The sequence below is a fragment of the Fukomys damarensis genome, unplaced genomic scaffold (assembly GCF_012274545.1).
Source record: "Fukomys damarensis isolate Sample0158 unplaced genomic scaffold, DMR_v1.0_HiC HiC_scaffold_13, whole genome shotgun sequence".
In the NCBI taxonomy this organism is placed as follows: domain Eukaryota; kingdom Metazoa; phylum Chordata; class Mammalia; order Rodentia; family Bathyergidae; genus Fukomys; species Fukomys damarensis.
The window spans coordinates 37120574-37143851 of NW_022900925.1; the positions used below are offsets into that span (position 1 = coordinate 37120574).

The 23278-nt window shown below is 46.5% G+C and overlaps 1 protein-coding gene across 1 annotated transcript; it reads right to left on the reverse strand.

Annotated features, from left to right (window-relative positions):
• Nucleotides 1-353: 353 nt before the first annotated feature.
• Nucleotides 354-3307, reverse strand: LOC104855967 (keratin, type I cytoskeletal 10). Its single transcript, XM_033763039.1, has 6 exons — nt 2723-3307; nt 1754-1836; nt 1267-1423; nt 1018-1179; nt 803-928; nt 354-600 (listed from the first exon to the last, which is right to left on the reverse strand). Exons 1-6 carry the CDS (start codon nt 3305-3307, stop codon nt 379-381), a joined length of 1335 nt encoding a protein of 444 aa, XP_033618930.1. The 3' UTR covers nt 354-378.
• Nucleotides 3308-23278: the final 19971 nt, after the last annotated feature.

The following is a 23278-nucleotide window of genomic DNA, read 5'->3' on the forward strand; positions in this document are numbered from 1 at the left end:
GCCGCCGGAACTAGAAGAAAGGAGAGGAGGGTCACGTGAGGTTATCACGTGCGTTGGGAGCTCGTGGGAAGCTGCCTGGATTATTGTTATCTTAGGAAATGAATCATGTTTAGAGAGAATGTAACTGCCAACTATGTGCCAAAGCCTATCGTTTAAAAGTTTTTATATACATATTCCAAAGATTCATTCTTGGGCCTAATGCTCCAGAACCCAAGCCTGCTTGCATACTCTATTCTGCCATCGCTTCCTCCGTCCAACCCCCAGGACCCCCACACGTACATTTCCCTCTGCTTCCTGGCTTTTTCTTGAGGTTTGGGTAAGCCTTGCTCTCCAGGATATGGAAAGAAAGCAGCTGGGCTAATTTTTCAACTTTGCTGTTTACCTTCCCTCTCCTTCTAGCAGGCTGCGGTAGGTCTGAATTTCATTCTCTAGTCGGATCTTGATGTCCAGGAGTTGTTGGTATTCAGAGTTCTGGCACTCGGTCTCGGCCCGGATCTGTTGCAGCTGTTCTTCCAGTACGGAGATCTGGGCCTGAATCTGTGAGAGCTGCACACAGTAGCGGCCTTCTGTTTCTGCCAAGGAGGCCTCCAGGGATTGTTTCTGAAAAGAGGACATTATTGTTGCTTAGTGACATCATGTAGAAGGATAAAGCAAATGAGTAGAATTTATTTTATATTTGATGGCACCGTTGAATTTCAGCACCTTTACACCCAGGCGAATGGTCTGTTTCCTTCATACCCCCAACCCTGCGTGAACATGAAACTTCGTACGGATAAAGGGGGAGTCCTTTCCGAAGACGTACCAGAGCCAGTTGGGACTGTAACTCGATCTCCAGGCCTTGAACGGTGCGTCTCAATTCAGTGATTTCAGTTTTATGGCTGGACATTTGTTGAATGTTGCTGTCAATTTCGGTATTTAATTCCTTGCTCTGCAGTGTTAAAAACGGGGGAAGAGATGAGAAAACTGTGACACGGTGGCGAAACCTCCTGGACCTTGCCGCAGAGTGCAGTTACTTACCTTTGCAATGAACCAGGCTTCCGCGTCTTTACGGTTTTGCTCAGCAAGTTCTTCATACTGGCTTCTCATGTTATTCAGAAGTTCGGTCAGATCGACACCAGGGGCAGCGTTCATTTCCACGTTCACGTCGCCGGTGGACACGTTTTGAAGGTCTTTCATTTCCTGTTTGAGGAACGAAGAGGTATGAACGACTGCACCGTGACCACAGTGAACTTCTTTTCCACTGGGGGAGATAAAACGTTGTGTCACCTCCTCGTGGTTCTTCTTCAGGTACTGCAGCTCCTCTGTGAAGCTCTCGATCTGCATCTCCAGGTCGGACTTGGTGAGGGTCAGCTCGTCCAGCACCCTGCGCAGCCCGTTGATGTCGGCCTCCACGCTCTGCCGCAGGGACACCTCATTCTCATACCTGGAACAGACGTGATTCAGGTAAACTCCAGGTGTGCCTGGATAGACACTGTCTAAACAGAAAACACAAGAGTTGATTTCATCTCAGGGCAATGTTGATCATGTGTTAATTCACATAGCGATATTAGTGGTTTAATGCAAAGGTTAGCGGTCACTTTAAAATGCCTTTTCTTCCTTTAAGGATAGAAAGGTAATATTGAAACTGGAAATGTCTCAGCCCCGGTGCTAATTCAGGGTGGGTAACCCCAGGAAAACGTAAATACTAGTGTGCACGTCCGAAGTCATCGTTTAGGGTCACTGCTGCCCTTGCTGTGACAGCCACTTGGCTTACTTCAGCCTGAAGTCATCAGCTGCCAGCCTGGCATTGTCGATCTGCAGCAGGATATTGGCATTGTCAGTTGTCAGGTTGAGGATCTGGACAGAGAGACGAGTTATTCACAAAGATGTCAGCTGCTGATGTGGCTTTTACAATAACAGAGATGAGTTCATTTCTGGTTGCCCTCTTCCATGTTTTGGGGACATTATGAGGAATATAAAATACCACAAGCTTACCCATATACTTAAATTTGAATCATTCGCTTGGAACGTCTATGCTTCTGTCTCTTTGCCACCCCTTTCCAAAAACTTAACTGGGATTACGTGGTTGTATTTCTGCAAGTGCCCCCTCCTGTTTTTTTTTTTTTTACAGGGCTGGGAATTGAACCTGAGGCCTCATGCATGGTAGGCAAGTTCTCTACGGTTGAGCTGTATCCCTATTGCTTCCTGTATGCTTTGTGATTTTAGTGTAGGGTAGGCAAATTTTGACTGCCTTGCACCTACCTGTATTGTTAAATTTGTATAGATACTTCTAAGTATACACGTTATGAACTAATAGGTGCAATTCAATTTTCCTACAGGCAAACAGTACCCTATTTCCATAATGCAGGATTCATGTTTCTTGCATTTTGGTACCGAATATGACTTGTTATCAAATCTCAATAATATTCTGCTCTTACTCATTTAATCTTCGTATTCCTGCATTTGTAAAGGATCTAGCATATTTTAACAATAAAGTGATTCTATTCTCATTGAAGCTTGCAATATTTTCAGTACTATGCCGTCCTGTAAGACAACAAACATGCCGAGTGAGGATTGCCTTGACCACACCTTCAGAAATATTTATCTTTGGTGAGACTGGGTTAGATTCAGAAGCAAGGAAGTAACACAAGCAAACACAGGGGCGGCCACATCATGTTTAACTTAAGACGCCGCTATCGGTTACATGGATAGAAGTAAAGTTGGGTCTTCGAATGCCCCTTACCTGGTTTTTAAGGTCATCAATGGTTTGGTAGAATTTGCTGTAGTCCCGAGGCTCTCGCCGGCCTGAGCCGCCGTGTTTTTCATACCACTCCTTGATTTTCCCTTCCAGCTCGTAGTTGGATTCTTCCAGAGCCCGGACTTTGTCCAGGTAGGAAGCCAGGCGGTCATTCAGATTCTGCATGGTTACTTTTTCATTTCCAGAGAGAAGGCCACCATCGCCAAGTCCACCACCAAAATTTCCTCCATAGCCACCTCCACCAAAGCTGCCGCCTCCAAAGCTCCCTCCTCCGTAGCTCCCTCCTCCATAGACTCCGCCAAAGTTGCCACCTACATAGCCCGTGCAGTAGCTGCCTCCACCTAAACCTCCTCCTATTCCTCCTCCATAGCCACCTGAGGAGCCCCCAAAGCAACCTCCACCAGCGCTCCCACGGCTGAAAGAGCTGTTGCTGAAGGCCCCTGAGCTATACCCTCCCCCAAGGGAGCCTTTGCTGCAGGAGATTCTGTGGCTTGACCCTCCGCCGCCTCCTCCGCACCCGCTGCGGGAGGAAGTGAACTTCTTGCTCGTGGAGCTGTACCGAACAGACATGGTGATGCTGTGGACCTCAGGGAGCGCCTGCCACCCGGACAGGGGCACGCCTTTATATACCCAGAGGGCGTGTCGCGCGGGAGGCAGGGTTTGCTTACCTGCGTGGTTTTGTTTTGCCAACTTAGCATCTTTGGCTCATGATTGCATAAATTATCTTCGCTAATAACCAATATCAATCTGTGCTTTTGAATTTGCCCGAAGAACAAGCAGGAGGTTTGCAGTGTTGAAATTGGAAATGGGTGGAGTTCGGATGAGCCTGTGTTTCACGATGCTCTGCACCTTTTGAAGAACATTGAGCAACTCTTAAAATCCCTTTTTCTCAAATTCAGCACAAATTCAGGCGATGCAGAATGTTTGCAAGCTTTGGGGGAAAAGAGTGTTTTATCTGTGCAAGCATGACTGAAATAAGAGTTTGTATTTGGTGTTTTTAAGTAGTTTGAACTCATTGGAGCAGTGGATGGCATCAAATCTACCAGAATTATACTAAAGGAAGAATCTTGTACAAAACTGTAACCCAAAAGAAAATAAAACACATGCTGAACAATTTTATTAGGATTCAAATGTAGACACACAGCAAAAAGGGAAAGCCATAAAGGCACAATCTGGGGAGTTGTGTGTGTGTGCGAGTGTGTGTGTGTGTGTGTAAGGAATTGTTTAATTTAGTTGGAGAAGGGAGCACATTATTATTTTGCCTAGGAAAACAAGTGAGTAATGGCTGAAGAATCTTCAGATTTACTGTGCCACTATTTTTAACGTTAGAAAATCTGAATCGGTGAAGTCATTTTGGGTTGCTTCGCGCTCCTGAGCTTCTCACAGACAAGGCTCATGTGAAGGCCATGACGCAGTGATTCTCAGCTTCACTTCAGGAAGCAAAGAACTAACTTCTAGTCCTGGTTCTGGCTGAGAAAAGGTGAGAATTCAGGTATTTTATGACTACAAGTAAAGGTTTGCAAAAAGAAAAATCCAGATGGGAGAGTGGTACTTGCTTCAAAAATCATGGACTGGGCTAGCACACATGGCCCCAAGTGAGGCTCTGCTACTCACCAAATACACAAAACACATTTCCTCGGATACGCTGGTCACTGAAATTGGGATAGCAGTTTGTTCAGTGAACTATTCAGTTGGGACTTTAAAAAGGACGTTAAAAATTTTATAACTCCCATAGGCCATGACATGGCTATTGTTCAAAAATATATTACATACATTATATATTTTGTCATGTTATATGTGCTATTGTGATTTAAAAATCTGGATCAAGCTGCTGAGATGGTGATTATTATCTATAATATATATATATATTCCCTGCTGTGGTGGATTTGGTCTTGCAGAACCGAATGTCTCTCATTTCTTTATAAACTCCCCACGGCAAAAATGAAACAAAAGTAACTTAGAAGCCAAAAACTATCGAAAGGGTAGGGATCAGAGTCATACTTATCCAGTAGTCATGACTTTTTTGAGTTCAGTTCACAACTGCGGATTCCAACTCCTGAAAGTAACCAAGAGCTTTCTGTAGGGAGTAAGAATGTAGTTGGGACGATCCTCAGAGTGGCAGTTACTGCCCAACAATTGCGGCTCCTGAAACTTGTCAGCTCTTGTAAGTGGGGCAGTAGAGAAAGGAGGGAGGGGAAAAAAAAAACCAACCATGGGAACTGATTCTTGTTGGAGATAGCGCACAGCAGAAGAAAGCAATGACAAATCAGCCAGGAAAGAGAAGGTTCAGAGAGGATACCGAAGGCTTGATGTTAGTGGAAGTTAACTGGCAGGAAAAATCTCATTTAAAAGATTGTTTTGGATTGATTTTATTGGCCATTATCACCGATTTTGAGTCCGACTGGCTTGGCTTTGGTGTTAGCCTGTAACTCCTCGCTCCCAGTGGGAAGTGTATGCATCTGAGTCTAGATTCAGAGAGCTAAGAAGTGGTGGAGAGAGGCCTGTGACCATCACGATGACCCAAAGGGGGTACAATTTGCACTTGATTGCCGCAGTCTACAATGGCTGCTGTGCCACTGTTCTCAGTCTTTATTGTGTGTCTGTGGAAGACACACTGGTAGGTGTGTAACAGATAGATGAGCGAGCCTCTGCTCTCGTCCTCAGATATCTTCTTAGCAGTCTTTAGAATCTCACCGAAGACGAATGGCGTTCAGTGTTGACCTAGAAGCTCTGTAAATGGTAAATGACTCCAGGGTTTCGGGGAGGGTGTGTCCAGATGGTTTACTTTCTTTCAGTCCTCCCCCAAATTCTCTGGATAGATATTATTTACCTTTTTAAATTTTATTTTATTTTTAGCTGGAAAGCAAGACAAAGCCTTAGGAGGTTTAAGGAATTTTCCCAGAGTAGGCCAGCCTACTTTCGAGAGCCTGGTTTTGGATCGGGCCATACAGTTCGCTGATGTTGTAGGGTTTGTAACACCGGTCCGGCCCTCTGAGTGACCAGGAAGGTGTTGGTGAGGATGGGGGCCCCCTCACAGAAAATCATGGTGCCGGAGGCCTTTATACCCAGCCTTGAAAAGGATGAGTAGGATTTTTCAGCAGCAGAGAAAGAGCTATTCTGGAAGTGAGGACCGCAAACAAGCCAAGCAGGCGGGGACTTTGCATGGGCCAGTTTGGCTGGAACCTACCGTCCGTCTTCATTAATTTATTCATTCCTTCGACAGGACGTATTGGGTATGTGGGACAGGATCTGGGCTTGTATGGGTGGGCTGTGACGCCGTTCCTGCTTCTCAAGGAGCGTGGAGTTCACGTGGAGAGGCAAACAGAAACCCACAGAGGAGGGATAATAACACAGAGTGATCTCGTCTCCCTTGGTGGAGGCGCAGACAGGACGTGTGACCTCCAGAATGCCGTCTGGACACCTCGGTATACGAAACTGATGGCTCTGGTGTCCTCTTCCAGATGGCTGAGGAATTAGGACAACTAAGACACTGCCGGGTGTAAGATGACAGTGAGGGCTTCACCACTGAACTATGTGGCCGCATCTCCTTTCCCTCTTGAAAACCACTGTTTTCGCCCACCCTGTAGAACAACACCAGGATTCAAACGGGTTCATCAATTTGGAACGTTTGTAACAGTGGCTCACACATGCTGAATAAGAGTGTAATAGTTTTTAAAATCATCACCGTTGCCGTGGTCTAGGTTTTAGAGCCTAACCCACTGTCCAGCCCACACTGGGCCTACAAACCGTGAGCGCACGAAAGGATAGAGTAGAAATTGGAAAATGGCCAACGGGGAAGAAAAAAATCAGCTCAAGCGGAGAGCAGGGGAGTGTGGAGTGGGATTGAGTCTGATAATTTTGGGGTGAACCAGGCCACCCAGTTTTGTTCTAAATGATCCTTGTGCTTGTTTCCTGATTTCCTGCGTCTACCAAGGGGCCACATGGGTCCCTTTCTGTCACGTCTGACATATTTTTCTCTGTCTGGTGTCACCGCCAGCACCCTAGTCTGGCTCCCGCTGCGCCTGCCGAGATGACCTCACCGGCTTCGGAAGTGGTGTTTTGGCTCTGTCTACGCGAGTGGACTCTGTGCGGCTGCGCTCGGCGGCGTGATTAACGTTCTCCAAGCAGCACCGTCATCACCCTGCATCGCAGTCGAGCCTGTGCGGACGGATTAAGTGCTCTCCATAAGCCTTTTCTCCCCAGTCTGTCCACCCTGTCCCCCTACAGAGAGGGTGGCAGAGCGAAAGCAGCCGCTTCCTCATAAAGTAATTACATGGCCTCGGGCAAGACACGCGGCCTTTCTGTGTCTCAGTGTGCTAATTCCATAGCATGCAGAAAGCAATAGCAATAAATGTTAAATACGCATCAGCATAAAAATCTATGATCCAATGGGGGGGAAATATAAGCATTTCTTTAAAGGAAATCCTTTAGTTTGTTTTCTCTCCGGCCAAGACACTGTGCATCGTTCCATTTTAAGGCTGTCGTTGCTTTTGTTTTTTTTTTGGTACCGGGGATCGAACTCCGGTCCTTGCTCTTGCAAGGCAGGCGGCGGAACCCCCGAGCTAAATCCCCGGCCCGGGCTGTTGTTGCTTTTGGTTTGTGCCTTTTCCCCCTACTTGCTTGGCTTATTCAAATCATCCTACTTTAACTTCAAACTCTAGTTTAAACGCTGCCTCCTTCATTAGAGTTCTTGGTCTAGTGCACGGCTGTGTCTCTCTTGTCTCTCACTGTGTTGTGCAGCCTGGTGTGTGACAGTAAATTCTACATTCTGGGCCCGTCGGTATTGTTCTCAATGGGTAGGGTGTGACACTGAGTTTTCTTTAAGGCAGGAGAGTATGTTACATGTGTGCTGCCCCCAGCAGGGCCCCTTATTTTCTGAGTATTTTCAGATCACTTCAGTGTCTTTTCACACTTTCTTTTCTTGCTGCTTTTTCTGTACTCTAAACTTGTATCCTGTGTGTTTTGGCAATCGTACAAGTTTAAAACTTTAAACAAAGGTTAATTGATGATGACTAGCTTGATTTTACGTCCAGAGAAACTGTGACACTTTTAGATTTGAGCATATTGTGTGGGAATGACAAGAAGGCCAGGATTCTACATAGGAATTTTACGATGTCTTAAAGTTTCTTAGGGTAGATATATATCATATAAGGAAAGTGGTTTGACCTTTCTTTCTCTCCAGTACAGGTTACTGTTTTGGTCTTGGGTCTGTTGGGATCCAAATCTAGTAACCTGCTAAAATGTATTTGCAATTATATCCTCGAATTTGAAATTTTTTTTCTCATCTTAGGAGAACTGACAATTCTAGTTTGTTTTCTGGTTAACTAGCTTATAAGTATGGTGCAATTTAAGGGTTAAAACGTGCCATAATTTAAATTTTTTAAATTTCACTAGTGTGCCATAGTCTTCTTCTTTTGGTCAAGTTAACTTCATCGCTGGAAAAAATGACTGCTCGGTGCGAAGGTACTGCATTAGGAGAAGTTATTGATGTAGAACGGGAGATGGAAATACGGTGTCCATTTTAGTTTTCATAAAAATAGTCAAGCAAATAGTAAAGCAAGAAAATGAAGTTTGTTGTGTACCAAATAAACCCCAATCTTAAAATACGGAAACTGCCGAAATTCAGTGGCAGCTGTTTTTCCTTGCCGTAAACCCAAGAAGATTCCTTTAGATCTAGTTGTGATCATTCACCAAAATTGATAATTTCAAGGATGACTGGATTTATGCCATTTGGTGGTATTATTATTATTATTTCTACTCCAACAAGCCTTTATTATGGGGAGGTTCTGCTAGGCTGTCTCCGAACAAAGGAGAGAAAAGCAACGTGGCAGCACAGGGAGCTTCTTTTATAGGAGCGGGGTGGGGTTGGTCTGAGCTGGGGTGGAGTTGAGTGAGACTACGTAGTGTTACGGGATTGGAGAAGCCTGTGACATCACTACGAGGGGCCATGACATCACTAGCTGCTAGGAGTTAGCAAGTATCAGGCTGCTCTTTTGGCGGGAGGAGAGGCACGATGGGAAGAAGAAGCCTGTCCTTTGTTGGGAGAAGCCATATTTTAACATGGAGGCTGCTGTTCCCTGTGGCAGCCATTTTGAGGTAAGGGAATTCTAACATTCCAGGCTTTTTGTTTTATGGCTGCTGGGAGAAGGTCTCCTCTCCTGGAGCCACTTCAAGCTGACCAAGGGGTGAGGGTTGGGGCTAAACCTGGATCTGATGGGGGCAGCGGTAGGTGGGGGCTTCTTCCCTCTGCCAAAGCGGCTGGTAACCACCATGATGAATTTCGTGACTCTCTGGTTGGTAAATGCTCTCATGCGTTCCTGCAAGAAATTTTGAAAGCAGCAAAACAGACAGGGGCCTACTGACACACGCAGGTCAGCAGGCCCAATAGTGGAAGTAGCCACGGCATAATCTGTTGGAGCCAGGAGTAGTCTTGGGTCATTCCTAACATACCCCATTGTTTCTTAAGGTTTTCGGTGCATTGTTGTGATTCGTTAACCTTGATTACGACTTTAGCCTTGACTATGCCCGACCGGTTAACAGAATAACACTCTTCACCTAGAGGCTGGCACATTCCCCTTGGGCTGCTGTTAGCATGCCGAGGGCACATCTATTTTGGAGCAGGACAGCTGCTAGGGAATTAATCTGGTTCTGGACTGTGTTTAGGGATTGCCATTGGCATAATTGCATATAACTTCTTGATAATTTTTACTTAGGCATTCTGGGAAGATCTAAATAGAACAGATAACAATTTGGGTTAGAAGTTAAAGTATTTAGTGAAAGCAGTAGTTCCCCATGCTAGTGAACTCATGCTAGTGAATAGATGTAACATGTTTTAAGGGAAAAGGTCTGATGAAGTCACCATCCTAATTTTATTGTTCAGAGATATAAAAAGTTCGTCTTAAAATCAAACACTAGTTTCATAACAGAGCTCTTTCTTGGAGCTACTTTTTTGGGATTGTGTAAGAATGACAGAGGAAGATATTGGTATATTTTAAAATTATAACACACATCCTAGGGAAATTCACTATTAGAAAGAACTATTCTGCCTCTCCAAGGCTGAAGATTGAGAATGCTCAAGACCATGGAACTTCCTGGCCTAAACCCATTACACAAATATTCAGGTAACACAGGCAGAGTCAGCTGGAGACGCCAGAGATTACGGAGTTTGTCGGGACTCTTCTCTGTCCCAGGCCTTGCTGGGCACTGCTGAGGACCACAATATAGATCGTGCCCAAGGCAGGCTGTGAAGAGCGAACCCCACAGTCAGCTCGTTTACAGAAGTGAGTCTGGCTGAAGCCTACGTGCCAAGGTCAGAGTAACTTGCACCCAAATTCTGTTCGCACAACTAAAACCTTCAGACTAGAAGGACAGTGTTTCAATTACAACCACATATTTTATCTGTTCTGTTCCTAATTTGAGAATGCTTCGTCTTGTCCATGATGAGCCTTGTTTACATTCATTTCCATAGAAACTGCACACAGCTCGCCTTTACCCCAAGTGATTGCCAATAAAGTCAGTGCCCGGGACTGGCCGGCGCCTTTGTTGGTGGCACCGGCCTTGGTAGTCCTGGCCCCTGCTTTCCCTCTTAGTTCTGTCTCTCAGTGTATTTATTTTTTTCTCAGGCCTGGGCAGGTGGGGACTGGAACCTGACTGCAGGAACCTCCGGCAGGGCTTTGCTAGGATTTTAGCACACATTTGTCTTCAGAGCTTTTGCTTGAATTCGAGGAGCAACTCTCAAAGCTCCCTTGAAGTGCCCTAAAGTTGTGTTTTCTCATATTGTGACTTAGAAAATCAGCACGTACATAAGGGATTTTATTTTCTTTTTCAGACTAGGTAAGCCTTCCTTATCATCATTGTATTTGTGATAAAAAATAAACTAATCTGAAAAGGAAAAGCACAGATGGGCGAGACTTCCTCGTAGGTCTTGTGCACCATCTAGATGCTACCCTAACTTCCGAGGGGTCCTCTTACTTGATTTGTAGAGAATCAGCCTTTGTCAGGATTACCCTCAGCTGCATTCTAGTCTTCCAAAGAAAGCACAGCAGTTAGCCACCGTGAACCACTGCAGCCTTAATCCTTTTATACAGGCTGGGTTTTCCACAGGCTGCTGACACCCAGAGAGATTAGTCCCTTTTACTCAGCTTTGTTCTCTCGGGCTTTAAAAGCACCAAGATGAACTCGGGTTATATGTGAATTCCATCGGTAGGAACCTGTAACGGGGAAAAGGGTGGCCTGTGCTTTGGCATCTCCCAAGGTCTATAAATCCAAAAGCTATCAGACCTGCTGGTGTCTCTCACGGAAACCTCCCACATCGTTTGGGATTAAATGTGGCGCTAAATAGAATTTTCTAGTTCGTGAGATTTAGATGAGTCGATACTTACAGATCTTGAAAATGCTGGCATTATTTATTGCAAGGTTTTTTCCCAAGGATAAAGACCCCAAAGCTCTCTTGGGATTGACTGTCTTGCACTAAGCTGGGACTTCGATACCGTGCAGGCACTCCTGGCGTCTGGGTGGCAGGAATAACAAAACTGACATTTATTCAACACGTGCGTGCGTCATGTCAGACACCGTGAAGGGCTTTCTGTACATTTTCTCATGCGATGCACTAACAGCCCTGTGAGTCAGGTACAATCATTCACTGCTGTACCCAGAGGAAGAAACTGAGGCTCGGGGTGTTTTTATATTGTACACAAGGTACAGCGAAACAGCAGCCAAGCCAGAAATGACCCCGAGCCTGTCCGCCTCTGCGTCTTTAACCAGGACCTTTCACTGCCAGCTGTTTAACGACACTTTGCTTCGTGGTTCCAAAGGCTCTCCCAGAAATGTAAATTTCTGTAGGGATGGGCCTTTTCACTCCAGCAGGCTTGTTTTAAGATAGGCTCAGATTTCCCGCATGTAAATGAACTCACGGAACTTATAAGGTAAGTGGGTTTGAAGTGTGCGCCTCTCTCCCTGATGTGCCGGGCAGTCTTAGGAGACCGTGGGGGGCGGTGTCGTAGGGCCCACGGACATCACGTGAGCAAACCTCTTGCTCCAAGTTCCTCCTACGTGTACTGATTGTAGAGATAGGCACGGAGGTTCGAAACTGGAGCCAGCCTCAATTCTGCTGTAGGTCGAAGCCTCTCTGCCCCTCTCCTGGAGCCCTGGGCTGTCCTGTGCTTTTACACACCTTTGTTTCTCTCTAGGGCGAAGGTATAGTATTGCTCATGTACACTAACAGCTGTAGCCTCTTTCAAGCTTTTCTGTGATTTGTGAAATGAGAGGTGATTCCTTGTGACAGGAATTTCAGTTCTGGCTGAGAAGTCTGTGAAGTCACACTTTGCCCACCTACCAGGCCAGCTTCGAACAAAACCATGATTTACTTTTTCAAAGAATTCATGGAGGGGAGTAGCCCGGAGAGAAAGCATACACTACTTACTTTCCCTGCCATTATTATGCGGATGTCTTCCTGACTGGCTCCCTAGTTCTCAGAGTTCTGCTCTGGGAGCCTCCTCTGAGTTCCAGGAAGTTGCCTGCTCCTTAGACATTGTCTGCGCCATGTCTTCCTTACCTCGGTCTGTCTTCGGAATCTTCTCACACCGTTGGAAGGGACTGTGGAGATCGCCTCCTCCAGTTCTCTCCTCCTAAAGCGGAGCGAATGAAGGTCATGGAGGTGGATGGGACTTGCTCAGGGCCACGTTTCAGCCCCGCAGTGGTGTCTTTTGTGCTTGCTACACGGAAGGTTTTTATATTACAACTGAGGAGCGGTGAGGCCAAGAGAAGACGTGGATCCTTGAGTCAGTGTGGCAGTTGCCTTTTGGCCTCCCTGAGGCCAGAAACACATCAACTCTCTCAAAAGAGACTGATTTCTCCCAGGAAAGGACAGAGGGCTCGCTATCATATGAAGAGATGAAGTGGTTGGAAAAGGTGCCACCTTCTTTCTGTACCCATAACGTGCCGTACATTTTTCTATTATTCCACTGATGTCATTTTCATATCCCTTTTATTGACCAGGGGGAAATTTCACAAATCACACACAAAATAACTGTCCCACCCTGAGATCCAAAGTCTGTCCTCTTCCCCTGCCACGGACTACTGTCGGGAAACCGGTACTGCTGGGGATATTTGGTGTCTGTAAGCTGCTCCGGCAATAGATAAACACGGAGAGCTTCTCATTGCTTTTGAGTAAGGCTACAGCTCACGAAAGGCATTGCTTTAGGGAGATTAACCTGGCGGAGTGTCCTGATTGCACCGGCAAGGACTGGGACAAGGGAATTAGTTATGAGAAAGTCGCCACGTCTGGTACGTCTTTGTGGACGTAGGGAACAAAGCCCCTTGAAATAGTAGCAATCATTCACTTATGGATGGGTCATGAGGGTGGCTGAGACCAAGAGAGTGTGGTTTATGGGCAGAGCAGCAAAGTCAGGGGAAAGAGTGATTCAGAAGTACAGATACTGAATTATGTCCCTGGCAATGATGCTGTCACAGTGATCACCCCAAGCACAGCCCTCCCTTCCAGGTGTGCCCGTGCAGGTTTAAGAGGGCTGGAGATAATCTCGATTGTCTTCATTGTTTTGGAAGCCCTCTGGGCTTTTCCTTGCAGTCCTTCTTCCAGAAAAGCCAGCTCACTGCTGCAGTTAGGGCAGGAGGAAAGAGAAATCTCAGGAAAGAGATGAGATGCGGTCCGATCCTCGGTGGCTGCCCGATGTTTTGAGACGGCAGAAACCAGCTCACCCCCGTCTTCCAAGAACCCCCTCCGATGAAAGCACAGACAGCGGGGGCAGTGGCTGGGAACCACCACGAGCTCCGGAGTTAACAGGGCGGGGTGACACTGGAGGATGAGCGTTCCCCCCAGGGCGCGGCCCCGTGCCCAGGCGAGGCCGCCCTGCTGGGTGTGGGAAGGTGTTGTCGGCAGAGGACTGCGCCTACCACGTCTGCATCCTTGAGCTTGGGCCCCTGCCTGCGTCCTCTCTGTCCTCCTCTGTGTAGCAGCCCCGTCCCCGAAAGTCCTCCGCAGCCTCCGCGTCTCACCCTGCCCTGCTGAGACTTCTTCACCTGCTGCGAGAATAGGTGTTAGGTACAGCATCATCGGGTAGGGCCCATCCGTCCGAGCCGGGGCTTGGGCTGGAGGAGGGATCCACAGTGCTCTCCACGTGAGAAAGTGCATCTTGGGAGCCGGGAGGTGTATCTCAGTGGTAGAGCACTTGCCTAGCGTGTGCAGGGCAAGTTGGATCCCCAGCACTGATGCACAATGTGTATCTTTTATCTAGGTGGAATATAAAAGTTTGGGCACTCTGGTGGGAACAATAACTTCCGTGAAAAATTTTCCTCTATACAACTAGACCAAAGAGTTACCTGTAGCCAGAAAGAGGCGTGGGGGGCTCTGTGTTGCTCAGGTCTTTTCCACCATGGCCTGGGACAAAAGGGCAGTATCTTGGCTATGCTTTCACATTTCCGTACAACATCCACTCACCAAATATGTGGTCCTGCAGATGCAAAGATAAGCAAGACGCGCCCCTTATCCTAAGGAAGCCACGTCTGACGGGGTGGGATGTAGGGGACAGGACACAAATAATTACCAGATAGGATGAAGAGTTTGAGTATTCAGATTTATATAAAACGTATGAAATATAGCAAAGGGAAACCAATTTCTGGAGGACTTGAGATGGCAATTGAACGGTGTCTTAAAGAAGGAGTAGGCAAGTTGAGGTGGCACAGGCCTATAATCCCTGCTACTTGGGAGGCTGAGGCAGGAGTATTAAGAGTCCAAGGCCAGCCTGAGCAACTTCATGAGACTCTGTCTCAAAAATGATAAAGGGCCGGGGATGGGACAGCCCTTCCGTGATTCTGAGGAATTTGGACTTGGTCCCAATGGAGTAGACAGGAAATGAGCACCATCGTAAGTTTTAGCAAGTTGACTTTATCGATGAACTAGATGGAGCTTAGGGGACTTGGAGGCAGAGAGATGATTTGTGAGAGTCTGGGGGCGGTGACACGAGAATGTCAGGACAGTGGCGGCTGTGGGACACGAAGGAGAAGGTGGAGCAGGAATGGTGACATTTGACATTCAACTGTTGGCCTGCTGCAGGCTGATGGGGAGGTCGGAGATGGCAGGGAGTTTCCAGCTTCGGCCTTTGAGGAACACCATTAATGGATTGTGAATTCAAAGGAGGGCAGGTTTTGTAGGAAGGATAAGGAATTCGGGTCAAGGGAGCCTGGGGAGGAGGCACCCGGCCACCTTCAGGTGTCGATGTTCCACTGTCGGGGTAGGTCTGCGATTCAGAGTGAGACTGGCTGGCCTTGGAAGTCACTGGCGAGGAGAAATCGTGACTCGCCTATGATTTTCCTGGAGGAACAGGTAGAGATGAGAACCAAGGGTAAATACTTGAGAAACTGCAACATTTAAGGAGAATCAAGAGAGCCTGAGAGGCAACACTCAGAGGAAAAAAGAGAACCAGTAGACAGACATTTGAAGAAGATCAAAGAAGAGATTTCAAGGTGGGATGGTCAACAGTGTCAAACAAGACAGAGTGGGACTAGATCTTTTCAGCTTAGCTGTTTGTATGTGACTGCTGTTGACTTCTGGGATGAGGGAATGAACCTTTTCCTTTCAGAACTACTAACTAAAAATGTCTCAGTGTGTCCCGATGTCACAACAGGAGCATTTGTGCACATTAAAGGAAACATTGAAACTGATATAAGAATCGAGGAGAGAGCTGATGGCCAAAGATCATCCATATCGGGGAAGCAGTTGAGGCCTTAGAACATCTGACTTTTATGAAGGAAAAGAAGGTTGAGACCAAGTGGTGAGAAATCCCTCAAAACCAGGCTGGGTGCAGAAATAAAGGACTCAGTCAAAGCAGTGAAAAAGAAGGGACCTGGAAGGTTGGAAAAAACTCAGAAGGTTCCAGTATGAATTGCCGCATGGGTGATGCACCTGACTGAGGTTCCGGTGGAAGGTTCTCCCAGGTTTTCTTTTCAAATTCTGCAGAGACGATGGAGAACAAGGGCAGAGAAAACCATCTGCGATGTCATTACAAGACCCCGAGAGATCTGGTAGCAAAGAGATTTCTGTAGGGCACAGAAGTGGGGCTATTTGTCCCTAGGAAAGGGAAGAACAGGGGTAGAATGAAGCTATCTGTGGATCTCACTGAGCAGGTAGACAAGACGAGAGAGACTTTGAGGAGTGAATCCAAGGTGGAGCTAGGACATGATTGCTGGGAGACAGAAGCAGGGTGAGTTTTGGAGCTCTTTAGAGGTATTTGTGACATTTCTGGGAAGCAAAACAGGAACACTCAGGGAGCTAGAAAAGGAGATAGGTACTCGGAGAGAGGCATGGGAAGGAGTAGTGATCAGAAAAACAGCGGACCTGCAGTTATTCAGGGTTAGAGAATACAAATCGATATCATCAAATTCTTCACCCTATCTTGTGATCCTCTGTGTCTCACCCTCCTGTCTTCTACACTGTGAGATAGGGATTTGTTGAGAGAAAGAAACATAGCTTACTGATCTTTGCCTCCTCAGGACCCCTGTAAAACGACTTTGGGTGCATAATTTAAATTTTATCATAGAGAATTTATACAGAACAGATAGGTGGTATCATTAAAAAATGCCTGAAGAATAGTTTAGAAGAATCAAGGTGGGGATATGCAGGAAAGTGAACGTTGGGGGACAGTGGCCTCGAACCTCTGAGGGAATGGGGCCTTCGCTGCTCCTAAGCCGGCCTTCTAGACTAGACATGAGCACTGCAGATGTGGTCATGTGAGTCTGGCGGTCACGTGAGTCTGTCGTCCACTGTCAGGTCACCTGTGATGACTTTCTCAGCAAAGCTGAGAGGAACAGATTCGGGACCACGACAAGTTTTCCAAAGTAAGCCTATGATTTAAAGACCCATTAATGATCAATCGAGTCTCACGGCAGACTTTGGTTTATTACTGATTCCCATACCCATCGTTAGTGGTTTTAAGGATATAGCAGTCAGCATTACTTCACATAAACAGTTGGTAAAATAAGTTAGTCACTGTATCTGCTCAGGAACTGATGATAAAAAATAGGAAAATAATTGTGTAGATTAGAGATAAAACCGCCAAGCCTGCTGCCATTCCTCTGTACCCACAGCAGGAGTTACTACTTGATGATGAAACCCCCTTCCTGCTGAACCTAGACTTGTTGCTACAGAATTATTCCTTTTTCTTTCTTTCTTTGTTTTTGAGGCAGGGTCTTGCCGGCCTTGAGCTCACTATGTAGTCCAGGCTGGCCTTGGTCTTATTGAAGTCCTCCTGCCTCAGCCTCCTGAGTGCTGGGATTGCAGGCATGTGCCACCACACTCAGCTTAGAATTATTTGCAATAGCAATAATCAGGGAAGCCACAGCCAGCTTCTGGAATTGGATCCCTGTGAATTAAAACTGTGCTTTTCCTAGCCTCGATGGTCTGTTAGGGAGGTCTGGCCATCGAACACGCCGAGCTCAGCTGAGAAGGACCTGAAGGATGGTTTTCCTTTCAAATTTCATGCTATGGAGAAACCTCATGGCCAAGTGTCAGCGGGAAGGTGGAAAATATCCTTTCTGACCGAGCATCTCTGGATAGTCTGCCAGAAATAAAATCAGTCTGCAGCAACATTCACAAACAGTCGCCTGCAGTGACCTCAATCCCGAAAGCATCCAGTATCATGGCTTCAACCACGCCAGTGACCTCAGAGGTCAGCATCACATTTCCAGTTCCAGACCCGCCCCCTTTGGGAAGGGCGGTCAGTTATCCGAGCTATTTTCAGCCTCCCAGAAGAAGTAGCATCCAGGTCACGAACGGCAGACCAACAATTTAGAAGGCACAGACAAGGCAGGTACTGAGATGTCAGTTCCTTCTCACTTGTCAAACACCCAATGCCAAGGACAGCCCCTCACCCAAAGGCTCCAATCCCGCCTCGGATACATCTAGTCCGTAACCGTTATCGTTTGACGAGCTGGGGATGTAGCTCAGTGGTGCCACTGCCTGCCTCGAAAGCGCAAGGTCCTGAGTTTGATTCCTGGTGCCAGAACAAACCAACCAAAAGACAAAACAAACAGAACAAGAAGTTGCCTTTATGTTGAACTGAAATCGGCCACACACACTGTAGCATTGAGTGTGGAGAGTCATTTGGGTATTTGACAAAGGTCGGTCTGTCCTTCCAGAATCTTTTATTTTCCAAGTTAAAACATCAGTAGCTCACTGAGCTGTTCTTTAGATGACATGGCTTTGGCTTGCTTGTGCTGCAAGCTGCTTTTCCGGGGTCACTTCTCCATCTGTGGTCTGCACAGGTCTCTTCTTTCCATTTGGGTACCGGCTGGAGAAATGTCTTCCAGAAACGCAAGCCTTGCTTTATCCCCTTGCATCCCCTGGGGAAAACTCGTTGCAGAGAGATAATATAGTGCACTTTCTTGTTTCCTTATCCAAATTCATAGAAGCTATTTACATTCGATAATGTGATCGCTAGCACAACATCTCCGCCACCCTTGGTTTCAGGGTGCAGTTTCAGGGTGGCTCAGGTGGCTTGGCGACATCTGGGAAAGAAACTTGTTTCACTCCGGGGTTCACCCTTTTTCTTGGGTGTTGTGCCAAGGCTTGTCGCTCAGACATTTCTGATCATGCCGTTGATGCACAAGCTGGCTCTGAAGCTGTAATTATCGTCCTCCTCCAATTAAAATCACATTTCTTCATTGCAACGTGTCGGTATTGCAAAATGCGGTAACACACACTGGGTTTGTGTTCCCGCCAAACGAGCTTGCCCTGGCCACCATTGTGTTCAGGCTGCTGCCACCCCACTGCTGGACAAGCCCTTCTTCCCCTCAGTGACGATCAGTGCACACTTTCTGGCCTTGTTGCTTTTGCCTGCCTTTTTTTTTTCTTGTTAGCTGTAGTATAGCTATTCTCAGATGTCAGCATTTTGGATGATTCCTATACCAGAGGCATCACTGATACCACAGCCCAATTGGTAGCAAAGTAGAAAACTGAATCAACCTATGCTTTAGTTGTAAACTGTGCAGATGATAGGCTTAACAGTTTTCACCGGATTTCAGCCAGTCTTTTCTGGTTGTGGGTTGGGGACCGAACCCAGAGCCTCATGCATATGCTAAGCCCACACCCCGGCCCCTTTGCCTGTGAATGTCTCCATCGTGGTTAAACGCCGTAGGAAGCTAATATGATGTTCCTACACATAATTCCAGCCTGCATGTGTTTGGCATAAGCAGCTCCGTCCCGAAAGATCAACCTTCTGCCAGCTCCTTTCAGAGAACCCTGCTTTGTGTCCTACAGTTAGTTGTGAGCAGAGCACACTTGTGTGACAAGGAGAGGACCCCAAGGCCCCTCTCTAGGTGAACGTGTTCGGTCATGGTTGCTCCCTTGGGAGTGCTGCCTAGGTGCTCCAGTATGTGCAAAGAGTATCTAGTGTTGTGAGACACAGGGGAAAGTCCTCATGTTGACTTTTTTTGAAAGCGCATCCTTGATTTAAAGACTGCTTGTGGAAGCTGGTGATCACTTTCTTCTGAATCACTAGGTCTTGGGCAGTGTGACTTGTATCACTAAGCCTTGTGAAGGGGTCTACTTGACATGTGCATATTTTACATACATGTTGTGTCCCCAGAGAGTGCCAGGGATCTTGAGTGTTTTAGGAAAATACTCATTGAATTCAATGAATATCTCAATAAAATGCAGACGCTCTTTTTCAGTGTAATTTTTTTTTTTAACTAGCATTTAAGAAGAAAGTAGGTGAAATTCATTGTCACGTAACTCAAGCATACATACATTTTTTGGTACTGGGGATCGAACTCGGGTCCTTGCACTTGCCAGGCAGGCGGCAGCACCACTGAGCTAAATCCCCAGTCCAAGCATATTTTATTTTTATTTGTATTTTGGTACTAGTGATCAAACTCAGGCCCTTGTGCTTGTGAGGCAGGCGGTGGAACCACTGAGCCAAATCCCCGGCTCACTCGAGCGTATTTTAAATAGAGTAATCAAAGCAAATGGACTCAGATAAACATATTTAAGGCTTTCTTTTGGTACTGCTTATGTGTTGTATCTTGGACACTGTTTGTGTGTTGTATCTTGATAAACTAGGGCTGTTCTTTCACTCTTAGCAAAGATGAGTGGTGCGAAATTTAACGCTAAAATCTGACAGATGTTTCTGTTTCAAGAAAGAAATAAAAGAAACATCTTCCTACCACTCACGACTCACGCAACAGAGTTTTGTCGAGCACATTGAATGTGGCCGCTCTGTGCTGGGTGAGTGACCCAGGTATTGTTCCAACACTGGCGGAGTGAACTTCCCTGGCATTTGCACAGAATTCAGGCACTTGCAGTCCACCATGCTGGCTGTCTTCTACGCAGTGGGCTAGGCGGGCGTTCTGTGCACTGGGTACCACGCTGGAAGCCGGGGGTGCAAGACCACAGAGCAAAACAGACGCGGTCCCTGCCCTAGAGGGCTTGGTTGGAGGTGTGTGAGCACAGGACAGAAGCTGGCTGGGGCCTCCCAGAAGTGACATTTCAGTTAAGCCTGAGTGGGGAGGAGGCGGCTTGGCCAAAATGGGGAGGAAAAACACTGCAGGCTAAAAGAGACATCTGTGCAGACATCTGGTGTAGGAGAGCAGTGCTGGTCTGCAGTGTCCTGGTGCACCGGGGATCAAACAGTGGGCTGTGTGCACCCTAAATATGTATATTTTTAAAGCGTGCTGAACAAGGCCATAGGGTTGGTGGGGGGACAGTTGGCAGCCTTTGAGGGGTTCTAGCCAGTGGGTGACCAGGGTCGGCTGTGTGGGAGCAGGGAGATCGGGCGTGGACCGGGCAGTGGGTCTGATGGTGGTGGGGAAAAGGTGGGAGGTCTTTAGGAAGCAAGATGCCCGGTGCGGGTGCTGTATACTTAGAGTATTTGCCGAGTGAATGAACACAGAAATCCACACTTTCAGGAGAGGTGGAGCTGGACCTAATTAAAAAGCTACAAGTGCATGACTGTTTAGACCAACATCGAGACAGAATAATGTCTCCTGGATTGTTTAGCTCAAGTTCAGTTGGATTGAAATGTAAGAATCTGTTAAAATAATGCTTTCTTTCATATTTGGTATCCGCCCCCCATGCAAACCAAACATAAATGAAGGGTCCACAGGGGCCCCGAACAGATATGTGGGTGGGAGATCAGTTTTCCTGATGATGTAAGACACAGACACCCGATATTTTGGAGTCCTGGGGCCCACACTACCCGAAGAGGAATCGTCCCGGGCCGCATGTGAAATGTAAAATACAGTTCGTGTATCTGAGTAACAAAACTTCTTTCAAAAATATTTTTTTGTGATAATTTAAAAGAAAAAGAGATTTCCATTTCACCATACGGCAGGCACAGGAAACAGCGCCGTTTCTCTTGCTGCCACCTTGATCCAAGTTTGAGTGCAGAGGCCTGAAAATCATGGCTCAAGTCAGGTGATGATGTCCCGGTTTCCACCTCCTGGGCCCGCGGTTCTCCCCGTCCGGGCTGCGTGACCTTTGGGTGCCTGTGTAGACTGCAGGTATCAGGCCATCCGTTTTGCACAGTGTTTGCAACGCAGCCTTCTGCCGTTGGGTTTTCAGGGTCAATACTTCGGAAAACGCAGCTGAAAAACCTCCCTCTGCCTAACTCGGCAAATAGTTGTGTAACCTGCTGCTTTAGCCTCCTCTCCTGGGAAATTTGATCTTACACGCATTGTCTTTTAACTCCTCAGAAATCATCTCCCTGTCACGCAACCGGTGCCAGGCAGCCTCAGGGACAGATGAGCAAGATAAGGGGGTGACTCACGCTGTCAGCTGCCCCTCCCTGTGCATTCCCTGCCTCTCCGGTGAGCGAATCTCCTCTTCCGCAGAGGGAGAAACTGAGTCAAATCCACCGTTCGCATCACGCAGGAAGATTTTTCTTATGCCAGTGTCTGGACAGTGAGACAAGCAGACGGGACCTAACTAGTGTTTATACACTGGCGAATTCTGCTCAGTGTGGATCTACTTCTGTAGTTTTTCAGGGTGATCTTCGGATTGGACGCTAATTCTGTCTGTAGGCTGGTCTTTTTAAAAGCAAGTGAGGCATGGTGGTACAGGCCTGTAATCCCAGAATATGGGAGGCTGAGTCAGGAGAGTCTAAGTTCGGTTGAGCCCATCCCAAGCAGTTTGGTGTTTTAGCAAGACCTTGTCTTAAAATAAAAAATAAAAGAGGGCTGAGGATGTTGCTCAGTATGAAGGTCCTGGGTCTAATCCCCAGGGTCACAAAACAACAAAGCAAATAATAAAAATGTATCTTATTATTTGTTAAGCAATCCAGTCACTTATTAGATAAACCGCAGATGTTTAATATTAAAATCATTCTGTTATCCAGTCAGCACATAAGACTGTGCTGTGTGGACCAGTTGTCACCAAAAACATAAAATGCCTTGCAGGTTTAATTACATAATATAAAATGTCATTAAATACTCCAGAGTATTTCACTTTAAAAATGTGCCCTGAAAGTATCTGTTTAATAGCATGAATTGCTCCTTTTAAAACTAATAAAAACGAGGGCTGGGGATTTAGCTCAGTGGTTCCATCACCTGCTTCACAAGTGCAAGGACCCGAGTTCGATCCCAGGTACCCCTCCAAAAAAAAACCCTAATAAAAACGAATAAAGCAGTGTCACTCGTGCTCTGTTAAATAATCAACCTATGTGACACTTGCCAATTAAAAGTAATGATAACTGTCCCAGAACTCTGAGGCTGAGACAGGAGGATCACAGGTTGGAGCCCCACCTAGGTAATTTAGCCACTTAGTGAGACCCTGTCTCAAAATAAAATATGAAAAGGGGCTGAGAGTGATGTAGCTCAGCGAGAAGGCCCTGTATTCAATCCCCAGCTCCACAAAAAAGATGCTCATTTTTACCTCATTCCATTTGCCCTAGTGTGATAAAGAAAACAATGTGTGAAAGTTTATCATGTATGTGCCTCTGCCTGTTCATGCATTTATTTATTTTGCAGTATTATGGATTGAACCCTGGACCTTCTCACTGAGCTACACTTCCAGCTCTTTAAATTTTTTTTTTTTTAATTTTGAGAAAATATCTTGCTAAATTGCTAAATTGCCTGGGCTGGGCTTGAATTTGCAATCCTCCTACCTCAGCCTCACAGAGTGATTGTATTACAGGTGTGTGCCACCCCACTTGGCTACGTATTTGCCCTTTAATTCAGTAAAACTGAGGTGGTTTTCAATAGATTACATGCAGATTTACGTGTGGTTGGTGCTTGAAAAATGTGTTGAATAAACGAATATACAAGTGAATGAATTTATACTATATATGTATATGAAACTTTTAAAAAAATCGTACTTGAACCATTTAAAATTATATGTGTAGTTTTGTTCGCTAGAAATGTGAAACTGTGGCCTTACGTGATTTTTTAAAAAAACCCTGTCGATCTGAAAAGAAGTTCCAAGATGGGTACACTCTCTCGGCAGGCATTTGTGTCCACGCGCGCTTCGCATGGTGGATTCCAAGTCAGCAGCCAGGAAGTGGCCCGCCACTGTGTCCCGTGGTCCTGGCGGTCTCC